Raw genomic sequence first — 12,257 nt, 5'->3', positions numbered from 1 at the left:
CCTTTAGAGACATTAAAGATTGAATCTCTAAATATCCCATATAGTACACCAAAAGGCTAGAAAAGCTTTGAATGTGATTGCGTTTTGTTTAACAGAAGATGAGGTCATTCATAACCACAAACTGTATGAGAAATTACTACTTAGTAAGACTACAGGTTGCCTAGTGACCACAAGTTTGAGTATCCCTAATACGAAAATCCAAAATCTGGAATGCTCCAAAATCAGAAATTTTCAGCATGAAATGACACTCAAAGGAAATGCTCATGGGAGCATTTTGGATTTCAGGTTTTCCAATTAGGGATGCTCAACCACTTAGTATATGCAAATATTCTAAAATACATAATGTGAAATACTTCTGGTCCTAAGCATTTCAGACAAGGGATACTCAATGCGTAATAGTAATATTATGCAAAAATTTTGTATTAGAGGCATCCATGCCCATTTGTTTGAATATTCTCTATGACTGATTTGTGACTAGTTGCAAATGAGACCATATGGCTTACAAAACCTAAAAGATTTACTATCTGGCTTTTTACAGAAAAAGCTTGCTAACCCCTTGTATTCTAATTATTTATTTAATTCAAGCTTCCCCAAGCTCACTGTTATTATGTGCTGTTGTTTGTTAAATATTTTTGTAATAAAGGAAATAGGTGCAAGTTATAAATAAATAAGATTAGACTACTTTGAAATATGTCTGTGCTGACATTTTTATTTTTATTGCATATCATGATTACATTTTTATTTCAATCAGATATATTAATATAGATTCAGTTTTATATATAACATTTTAATGATAACGATATTTGTTTATATAATGGTTATGAGGCCTTAAAATTTTGCATACTAGATATTAATTATAGTAAAACTCTATCTATACTATTTATTTCCAAATTAAATATGATTTGAAGACACCATGGTATAAATCAGAAGTTACCAAACTGTCTTGATTCATTGTACCTTTAGTGCCTTAGAAATATTTTCACAGTGCCTGTAGGCCAAAAGAAATTCTGTAAAAGCAAACCCTGAGATCCACTTTCAATCTCCTCTGAGAGTAGCAGCAGATCAGTCCAGCAAATTATAGAACATTGAACAATAATCATCCAACTGAATAAACTGTAAGTACAAGTTGACAATTTTGAAAAATGTACTTTTTTTATAAGCGTACCTGATTGGTGATTTGAAATGACTAAAATCACTCATTGGCTACATAGGTATTTTGAATAAGTCTACTTAGCTCACAGGATTAATTAGAGTCAATTTCTGGTTTTGCTCAAATTATCCCTTTCCAGCGCAAGGCTTGCTCCAAATTCAGGTATTCCAGTTGTATTTTTTGCTGTCATTGAACTTTAGCCATGACGTAAAAGGCTTTAGCCTTTCACAGTACCATCTACAAGTAAATAGCATTTCAAATATTTTGGGATGCTTCTTCCTCTTGTTTCAGATGGACCAGCTCTTGGGAAATATGATTGAAATGTGGGTTGATCGAATGGACAACATTACCCAGCCAGAAAGAAGAAAACTTTCAGCTTTGGCTTTGCTTTCTCTTCTGCCATCTGATAATAGGTGAGGAAATGTTTTCTTAAAATTCATTCCTTTAAAACATCAAAAAGTTAATACTATTTTTGGCCACCAGTGTTGTGGTGTGTTACTGGGCAGTGTTGATTTTATATGTATGGATGCTAATTTTGTTGGTAGTTAATGATGTGGCAAGTAATTAAATATCTAATATTTCAAAGTCAGTAGCACTTCACAAGTGCTATTGGATAAGTATGATAACTCAAGAGTTTTGTTAAATAATTTTGTTTTCTTTTTATTTTGAATTATTTCTAAAGAAGCTTGCAAGTAGTCTTTTTCTCCTTAAAAATTCTCATTTCCGTAAAACAAACACAAAATGCTTTGGATCATTTAAAGAATATATGTTTTCTTTGTTTTAATCCCTGCTTTTGTGGAGTTTGACATTATACACTTTTTTTGTACTTTTTGTTTGTTTTTATAACCTTTTGACAATCAGCAATTAGTTCTCATCCACATTGTATAGATTTGTGAAAGTGGTGACAGGTATATGGGCAACCAACATATACAGCTTGGTTGGTGAATATTTATCCTCATTAGTTTTTTTGAACAACTGCTCATAGATACAATATGGAATTCCTTATTCCTTTGCCCCAGTCAGTTTCGTTGAGCCTCGTATCAATGCACACATCTGGAGTCCTTTTTTTCATGGCAAGTTTCCAGATTCTTTTTGGTATCCAAGGGGCATGCTTCTTGAAGGCCACTTCATGGATGTACTTTATAAACATCTCACTGGTAGACAATTTTTGGTGCTTTTAATTGTGAAGGCTTAAAAGCAGGCCTGAAGACTTAATACTTTGTGAGAAGCATAATGGTAATATATTAGATCTTTATGTCTTAGGGAATTTTTAGAACATACACGTTCTAGTGGTACAGCAGTGACATAAGCCCAGTTAGTTTTAGGGATCATTATTGTTCTTTATGCATTATTTACTTCTACTGTGGTAATTAGGATTAAGAACATAGGTAATTATTTTGCCCTAACACCATAACAGTAGATAATAGTTACAAAATGCTATACGCTTTGCCAAGTGCTAAGATAATATTTGTATCTCATCTAATCCTTGAAACAGTCCCATGGTGTATAGGCATGATTATCTTCTTCTTCCAAAGCAAACAAGTGCTTAAAAATTGTGAAGTAACATTTGTAAGGTAAGAGATGTGGCACATAAATATAGTATGGGTCATTCCTGATTCCTTTGGCCCAGTCAGCTTTGTTGAGCTTCATACCATGTGGCATGGCATAGGCTAAATTTGAAAACCTGGGCACCTTAGTAAATGTCAGGACTTCCTGTTTTAACCACCAGGTGATATTGCTTCCTGGGTGGACAAGCACAAGACAAACAGATTTCCTCACTATGAACTAGAATGGCATCTTATTTATTTTTGGAAACCAAGTTTAATCTCCCTGTGTTTTAACTTATTGCTATTTCTCTTTCTCTTAGTGGGAAAACAGTGATTCGGGAATTATTTAGGCTTTTAATATTGAAATATTAAAAAACATAGTCCTTGGTAGTAGTTAGCACTTTGTAAACAAAATAAATCAATGAATGGAAAAAAAATAGGATTGAAAAGCACGTTAGAATTTTCTTTAACATCAAGTACTAAGATTATTGAGAGAAAGCTATAAATGGCACAGGATTAAGTATAGAAAGATATATAAATTGTCTTGAAAGCATATTTGTTTTACATTTTTCATAAGTATACTGTTTGCTTTAGTATTTAATTTTATGTGAATGTGTTGTTCAGAAATATTTTTGGTATATAAATTATTGAAATTTAATACAGGTTAAGTGTCTCTTATCTGAAATGCTTGGGACCAGAAGTGTTTTGAATTTCAGATTTTTTTTGGATTTTGGAATATTTGCATATATGTAATGAAATACCTTGGGGATAAGACCAAGTCTAAACAGGAAATTTATGTTTCATACACACCGTATGCACAAAGCCTGAAGGTAATTTTATACCATGTTTTTGTTAATATTGTGTATGAAACGAAGTACTTATATGTGAATTTTACTTGGGGTAGGGGCTGGTACTGGATTTCAAGACCATGTTTTCTGTGTACTTCCTTCACCTTTCCCCAGACAGAAAGGAATCTCTCTCCACGCTTTGCTTTCAATGGTTGGCGGAGAGCAAAAGCAGTCCCCTGAACACTGCAATTGTCATGCTGTGTTGCACCTGAAATCTATGGCCTCTCAGAACAGCGCAGGACCCAGGCTCACCCAAGGACTGTGATTGCTGCAGCCTACCTGCCACTGAAATGTATTCAGGGTCTAAGGCCACTTTGGTCATCCAGCATTGAAGTGGGCTGAGACTCAGGTTGATCCTCTCAGGATGGTGGATTCCCTTCTGGCGCAGGGCAGGTCTAGGAGCTCTGTCCGTGGGTACTGGACTGTAATCAGGGACCATGGGTTTCTACCGGGTGCTGTGTTTTATTAGCTGCTGGGTTGGCCAGTACTGGATTCCAAGGAAAAGTTTCATACACACTTCCCTCTCCCTCTCCACCAAGCAGGCAGATTCTCTCACTGCACTGCACTGCCTGGGCTTGGGGTGGTGTAGGCAATGCGAGACTGTCTTTTCTCCCTTCTTCCATGCATCTTTTCTTGTTCTTATGCCCAAACCAGGTACTGTGATCTCTCACTTGGTTTCTTTAGCTCTTCTGAAGCTATTTTCTTGTGTGGATGTTTGTTCAAATTGATGTTCCTGCAGGGGAATGATTGCTGGAAGGTTCTGTTTTGCCATCTTGATCCTCCTTCTCGCTCAATAGTTGCTCTTTTTGTTGTTTTTTCTCAAGATATAACTTGAACTTATTTCCAACCTAGTTTGTGTTATCTGATTACATAGTGATTTGTGGAAAGGGGCAGTGAAGTAACAAGGGGAAAGTTGTTTAGAAATTTTATTTTTCCAGAGTTGACTGTAAAATGAACAGTCTTCCTGGGGTATCTTGAGTGGTGACTATTTCTATTTCGTTTATTGTTGTGTAAGGAAAAGAGAAACATGAATAAGATTACTGATTACTTTGAAGTTTCAGTACCTCAAATGTTGTGGTTTTGCTCCCCAACCACCTTTTGAATATGTGGTTTACAGGGGGATAGATACCCTTAGAAGTTCAAAAGAATATCTTTGGATTATGCATGTTTTCCTTCTTTGTATGTAATCTAATGCAATTTGTAGTAATTTTTGGTTCTGATCATTTCAGTTCAACTGGGGTAAAAAACTCTCTTTGATGCAGCTTTGAATGTTTTTATTTTTTGACTAAATTATGCATATGTATCTTTTGGTTCTTGTGAATGTATTGACTGGTTTTCTTCCCAGGCATAATTTGAGTAAGATACCTATTTTTGAACTAGTTAATATTTATAAACTGAATTTTGTTAGCTTTAATCTACCAGAAGCTGGAGGGTATAGGCAAGTTTTAGGAAGATGAACAGTTAGTACCACAATTGCATGTTCACTGCCTTCATCTGTATACAAAACAGTCTTATGAAAAAAGGGGTAAATTATTAATTCCTAAACTTGTTGATTTTTAATTGAAGGGTTATAATCATTTATAAATTTTTTTAAAGCTTCCAGCAGTCCTTTGAAAATCAGTCGTCCAAAAAACAGTTATGTACTTTTTGATGTATTTTGACATGTTTCTATCCTCCCACCTTAGGATTTGAAAGGAAACAATCCATTTTCATTTTATTTCCAATACAAATTTACTTTACCCTTGAAAGATGCATTAGAACTAAAGTGCTTTGATATCAACCTTAAGATGCTAACTAAAACAACAAATATTCAGCAGTGTTTTTAAGACGTTGTTATGTGCTAGGTCACCATGCTGTCCATTGAGGACACATTGCACTTCACCTTTAGGATAGATTATTGTTCATTGCACCCTGGCATCCTAGAACAACAACTATTTACATCTTCTAACTCCTGTCCTAACTACTTAGGAAAGTTCCTCAATGCTTATGAATCTGGGACTGCATTCTCAATGTTTTCCTTGCATCTAGGAGCAATGCTTTGTCTGCAAATTAGATAAAGGTTTCTGACAAACTGTTTTCATATTACAGACACTGAGTAACCTTAACTAATCACCAACCATTGTATAACAGCTGCCTTTTAAATGTATCACCCAGAAAACTAAACTGTGATCCAATAAGATTACTTTGATGTTCCAGGACCTCAAACTGCTTTAGAATGAGAGTAAGAGAATTTTCTGAATGAAAATGTGATATTGGGTCTAGGTCCTCAAAGTGGTTGAAGCCATATGGAAAAATCGTTGTTATAGATTAGTTAGCCCCAACAAGGGGACAGAAGCATAAGAATAGAAAAAGTACTCATAGGCATAAAGTTATGAATCTTGTGTACTTTTTTGTTTTTCCTATGTAAAAAATCTGTGTGTGTATGTCACAAGTCATTCCTTCATAGACTATGGAATATCTTATTTTTGGATATTCTTTACTTGAGTTTTTGCTTTCATTCTATCCAAGAATCTCAGAGAGAAAAAGATGCAGTAAGATGGAGATTAGAGCTGGATTTGGCTTCAGAGACATGTTGTACTATTTGTGTGACATTGGACTAGTTTTCCGTCTATGGCCCTCAGTTTTCTCATGTATCAAATGGGAGGCCGTGATACCAGCTAGCACCTGTGGGTTATTATGAGGATAAATTGGAGAATCTGTATATAACGTCTGTTAAAGTGTTGAATGAATATGATCACTCAGTAAATAATTGTTGCTGCTATCAATCATTTTGACCAACTGTGTGATGGTACCAACTTATCTGACAAGTACATATCCTTTTTGGGATGCTTTCTCACATTCATCCACTTTATGTGTGAATGAGGAAATTTATAACAAGTAAATAATAACTAATAGAGCTCATAATTTGTGCCAGTCTTTATACAAGATGTTTTTCATATACATCTTACTTGATTTTGTCAACAGTTCTATGGGAGGTGGACATATATTTAACTCTTTTAAAACACATAATCAAGGCTAATTACTCACCCAAAGTCAAGTAACAAACTGAAATTGAAATCTAATCTGTCTTACTCCAATATCTACTATGCCAGGAGGTGAATCACCTTAAGTAATGCTGTTTTTTCTCATTTTCATATTATACACTCTGATTTTAATATTTGTAAGTCATTTTCATTAGTCTGATCAAGTTGTATAAAGTGAGATCCTATTACTAGATATTTCATTATTAAAGTAAGGTACTTCTTCAACCATTTAAAATCACATATCTGGGATTTTTATTGAAGTTGTCTATAAAAGGGATAACAAACCATTCTTTCTGTCCTCTATCTAGAAATGAAATGTATTTATTAAAAAAGTATTTTTTGAGATTCTCTAATTTAGAAAATACCATGCTAAATTACTTGGAGACATTAGTGGTAAACAAAGCTAACAAAATCCAAGCTCTCAAGCTCATGGAACTTACATGAGCCAGTTGGGGAGGTAGTCATTAAAAAAAATTACTAGACAGGCAAAAGTCCTTCAGTTTCTAAATGTGCTACATCCACACAATGGAGTACTACTCAGCAATACAAAAGAGCATTATGTGTTCCATTCTAGACAACAGTCTTATCTCTCTTATCTCACTTATTAACAAATACAAACTTTGGTTTCATGATTTTCATGAAGTTCATACCCATAAAACCCAGATGTGATTTTCCACTAAAAGAAATCATAAGTGACTTGTTTCTAAGTCTGAAGCAGAGAGTATGAAATGAATTTGAGATAGCCAGAAAGCAAGGGAGTAATCAAAGACTAATGAAATTTTTATGTCAAAAAGATACAGGAGCCAGCTTATAGGGATTCCCATTGGCCAAGGTTGGGACAGTTTGGACATCAAAAAGAAAAACTTTAATTGGTAATCATTTAATTAATTCAGTATATAAAATCTAAGAATCCATAATAGTTTTTTTAAAAGATCATCATTGGAGATAACTGTTAATCCAGTTCCTTAACAGGAATTGTAATTTGGGGTTACCAGAGAGCTCACATTTCTCTATTTTATCATGCATTGTTCTTTTAGATGTTCATACCTGTACTTTCTGATATGGTACGATATAAAATATGCAGCACCACACATGAAGTGTTCTTCCCAAAATTATTTAACCATAATATTAATCAAGGCTTTAGAGTTAATTTCCAGTTAGCAACAAATATAGTAAAGAAACAAATGAACAGATATAATGAAACAATTAGACAAATACAACTACCCTTATCTTTCTAAAGGTCAATATGGAGCAGGGGAAGGATGGGGGGATTGTTCTAGATTAAAAGAGACCCAGGAGACTAACATCCACACCCAGTCATTGACCCTGTATTGGATCTTCATTTTTTAAAAAACAAGGGGTATAAAAGACATTTAGGAAACAATTAGGGAAACTTGATTATAGATTGGATGTTAAATGATTTTAGGGAATTATTGTCAGTTTTGGTAGTTGTAATAATTGTCTAGTGGTTGTATAGGAGGAGGATTCCTTAATTTTTGGAGATTTATGTTGTACACATGACAGGTAAAGTATAATTTGAGTTCAGAAAAAATAAACATACAATCATGAAGCACAAATAGCAAAATGTTAACATTTGAAACTATGGGGAGAGTATACAGGAGTTTATTGTATTATCCTTTCTACTGTTGGTGTGAAATTTTTCATGAGTAACAAAAAATAAAGTTTGTGTTCTGTTTAGAATAGTAAGTCTAATGAAGGAATAGAAGTTTACTACATGAGTTTAGTAAGTGCCAAGTTGGTAAGATTGGAAAAAAGTTTAAACAGGTGAGTATTGAAAGACTCAGGCTTCATAAGGAAAAGCCAATACATATATTACTTTGGAAAGACATGTAGATAGAATGGGAGCAGACAGTTTAGCTTTGAGGAATTAGATCTCCTTGTTATACTCTGAAAAAGATCTGATTTATAGAAAAGATTAGAGAAGGGCTTCTCAAATCATTGAAGGGATAAAGCAGACTAAAGATTTCTGAATAGTTAAACTGTCTTTAAGATGAAAACTGAAGAAAAGGGATATACTCATTGAATAAGACATGTCAATTACTCAAATTCCTGAAAGTTAGAACTAGGGAAGATGTAGATATACCTTGAAGATCTGTAGGACATATAGAAAAGCAATGCAACTCATGGAAAGCGTAATTAGGTTCTGGTCTTAAGTTAGGCGAGCAATTCCTAACTGTCGCCTTAAAATATTTTTAATAGCTGAGTTCAGTGGCTTACTCCTATAATCCTAGCACTTTGGGAGGCTGAGGCAGGAGGATCACTTAAGCCCAGGAGTTCAAGACCAGCTTGAGCAACACAGATGTGGAATCATGTGCCTGGCATGGTGGCATGTGCCTGTAGTCCCAGCTACTCAGGAGGCTGAGGCAGGAGGATTGCTTGAGCCCAAGAGTTTGAGGTTACAGTGAGCTGCAATCGAACCACTGTACTCTAGCCAGGGCGACAGAGTAAGACCCTGTCTCTGAAAAAAAGAAAGTTGTCTTAGGGGGGTTATTTAGGTTAATTTTTATTTAGTGATGAACTTTCTTTCTGTCTCTGATGGGTGTACATTCAGCTTACATTTGGATATTTTGCTAATAAAGTCCCTGATCCTCAGGACAGCCCATTTCATTGTAGGGCTTATTCCTAATAATAGCTATTTGTTAGATAAGTATTAATATTATCCTCAAAATGCCAACAGTGACTCCCAAATCTACGCTGTTAACTCCACATGCTAGTTAGTCCCTGTATTCAGTACAGTTTTCATTCATGTGTCTTTATCCATTTCATAATGTCTTTTAAGCCAAGACAAAAACCAATTTCACAAAGGTTATCTATAGTTATTAGGAGAGACTTTATCACAGACTTACTACGTTGTCTTTTAGGCTCATTATCCCTTTCTTTCCTCCTTTGTGTGTGTGCGTGTGTGTAAAACTATAGGAGTTATGATAACCTGGAAATTGGTAATATAAACACGAAATAAGAACCATCCAAGTGGAAAGAATATGCAGAAATAGGAAATTTAAATGTAGTTCAGATCTGAAATTACTAAACTGTCTCAGCAAAACCCAGAAAGTGGTTGATAGGAGCAGAGGAGAGATTACTTAATAGTTCCACTTACTGTGCTTTACAGTGTAAAATTATACTGATATACAACAGAGAATTTTATCATTAGCAATGGGGATGGTACCTAATGTTGTCTATAGAAATAGAATGTTGCTTCTCAAAAGAAACAGACTTCAAGAAGTTAAAAATGTTCTAATAAAGTCATGGTAGCGGGAATGATGAATTATGTTCATTCAAAGTGTCGAAGTGGCAATACATCGTTAGGAAGGCTCACTTTGTTTTTAAAGCCCTAAAGTCATAGGCGTAGTTGAAATTTTATGCTTCTCATGCATAGTTTATTTTTTCATTCTCATCAGTAGATCTGTAGCTAAAAATTTCTTAGTTGATTTTCTTGTCGGCAGTTGAGCAAATAGAAATTTTTTTTTTTTACTATCTTGCCATGCTGTAGAAGCACAAAATTTGTTTTTATTTTTAAGTATACCTTAAAAACTTAGAAATGGAGGCATCTCCTGACAGGAATGCATGTGGACAAATTTTAGATAAAAATTCATAGCTACTATTATATGATATTTATATTTAGATTATTTCAAACTTATAAAAACATTGGAAGAACAATACAAAGAACACACATATAACCTTTATGCAGAATCACCTATTGTTAACTTTCGCCCTAGTTTTCTATTTGTGTGCACACATTGTCAGAGAGATTGTATTTTCTGAACCATTTGCGTCTACGTTGCGTATATCATAGCCTTTTACTCCTCAGTATTTCAGTTTAGGATCAAGTATCACATTTAGTTGTCATGTTTTTATAGTTTCTTTTACTCTGTAATGTGATTTCCTCAGTCTTTCTTTTTTTCTTGTGACTAACGTTTTTAAAAAATTTAGTCCTTTAATCTCTCCATCTTTCCCTTTGCCTTTCTGTCTTTGTCTCCTTCCCATCCTGTCTCCCCCAAACCCGCCCCCAACAGAATAGAATGTTCCTCCTTTGTGGTTTGCTGTTTTCTTATGGTTAGATTGAGGTTATGCATCTGTAGTTGGAATATTGCATAAGTGATGTTGTATCCTTCTTATAATATATCCAGAGACACTTGGTGTTCACTTATTTCTTATTGATGTTAATTCTCGTGAAGATGTTACCTGATTCCTCTACTATATAGTTACTATTTGTTTTCTTGCAACTGATAAGCAATCTGTATTGAGATATAGTACTTCCCCTCATTAAAATTTCCCTCCTACTTTGAACAAAATGATAATTTTTAAAATGGTTTATTGGATTATTTTTTAATTGAAAATTCCATTTCACATTTTGATTCTTTTGATTTTAAGTCCATAAGTACCTTTTAAGGTCTGTAAAATCAGTAACTGTTAGGGAAATCATTCTTTATGTGTAAACCAATTTTATTTGCCTTGCATATAGATGCTGTATAGCTAAATACATATAGATGGTATATATTTAAAAGATACTGTTAATAACAGAACAGTTGTTCTGCTACTTATGCATTTTGTTTATGTAAGGGCAGAATCTGAATGGAAAAGAGAATAGATGTGTGTTAATACCTGAAGCCATTATGGTTATGAGGAGCCATTTTGATGTGTTACTACAGAGCAAAATGTCAGAATTCACATTGGGAAGAATAATTACACATTGAAGATCATGTGGAGATTTAACACAACATGTTACAAGAATTAAAGCTCATGAGAAGATTTTATACTACCTAAATAATATGAATTGCTGTGAAATAACAATACTCAGTCAAAGCACAGGGAAATGTACCTTCCAGTAAGTACAGTGGAAAGTCAGGAAATTCAAATTCTAATCTAAAACCTGAGTGGCCATTTTTGCTACTCAAATATCACTAAATACATATGTATCATTTATATGTAATTAGTGTATGATCACAGCAAGTAAAATGAGAGGTCTCTGAGTTCCCTTCTTGCATCTATGTTTGTTGAGTTTCCATGGTTTTCTCTAGTGGTGATCACTTATCTCTAAGAGCAGTAACTCCTGGATGATCAGAAAGGTTATAGTGTGTTTTGCTGGATATTGAAATATTGAAATTTTTACCACATCAACCTAAGAACTACAGTGCACTATTTAGATTTAGTTATTTTACTGCAGTCCCTTTAATTTAGTTTTCCTCACTTTTTACAGTATAAGAAATATGAGATTCATTTTATTCTGTCATTTTTTCCTTAGTATAATTTTCTAAAACTTTTGCTTCTAATATCTAGTTGACTGCTTTGGGTATTAATATTTCTGGAATGCAGAACAAAGTTAATTAATGCTTTGATTTTATTACCTTGTGGTTTTTTTCTCTTTAATTTTTATTTTGATTTTAGCAGACTCTTTCTCTGACTTTTCCCTAGCTCTTTAAGTTGTGTGGTGCTATTGAAAAATCCATGGGATAGACATACTTCATTTCACTTTGTATGTTATTGAAAATACTAAAGAAAATGGACTTGAGAAACTTAGCCCCTCCAATTCATGTCATTTCTGTCATTTGTTTTATTTTCCAGTTTCTTTATGCATAAAATAGCAATAACAATAGCCAGCCACAAAGGATAGTTGTGAAAATCATAAATCATTTTGATATGTACTCCTGATTTTTTTAATAGTCATAAA

General features: G+C 33.9%; 1 protein-coding gene across 1 annotated transcript in view; it reads left to right on the top strand.

The window, feature by feature from the left end:
* The window catches only part of IPO11 (importin 11), a 227,213-nt gene that overhangs the window by 137,057 nt on the left and 77,899 nt on the right, over nucleotides 1-12,257 (top strand). Inside the window, exon 22 of the mRNA XM_012664506.1 lies at nucleotides 1,442-1,563. Within this exon, the coding sequence (XP_012519960.1) occupies nucleotides 1,442-1,563 (122 nt within the window). The remainder of the gene's footprint in view (nucleotides 1-1,441; nucleotides 1,564-12,257) is intronic.

Source organism: Propithecus coquereli, unplaced genomic scaffold (genome assembly GCF_000956105.1).
Source record: "Propithecus coquereli isolate 6110/MARCELLA unplaced genomic scaffold, Pcoq_1.0 Scaffold9, whole genome shotgun sequence".
In the NCBI taxonomy this organism is placed as follows: Eukaryota; Metazoa; Chordata; class Mammalia; order Primates; family Indriidae; genus Propithecus; species Propithecus coquereli.
This window is presented reverse-complemented; position numbering and strand designations above follow the sequence as displayed.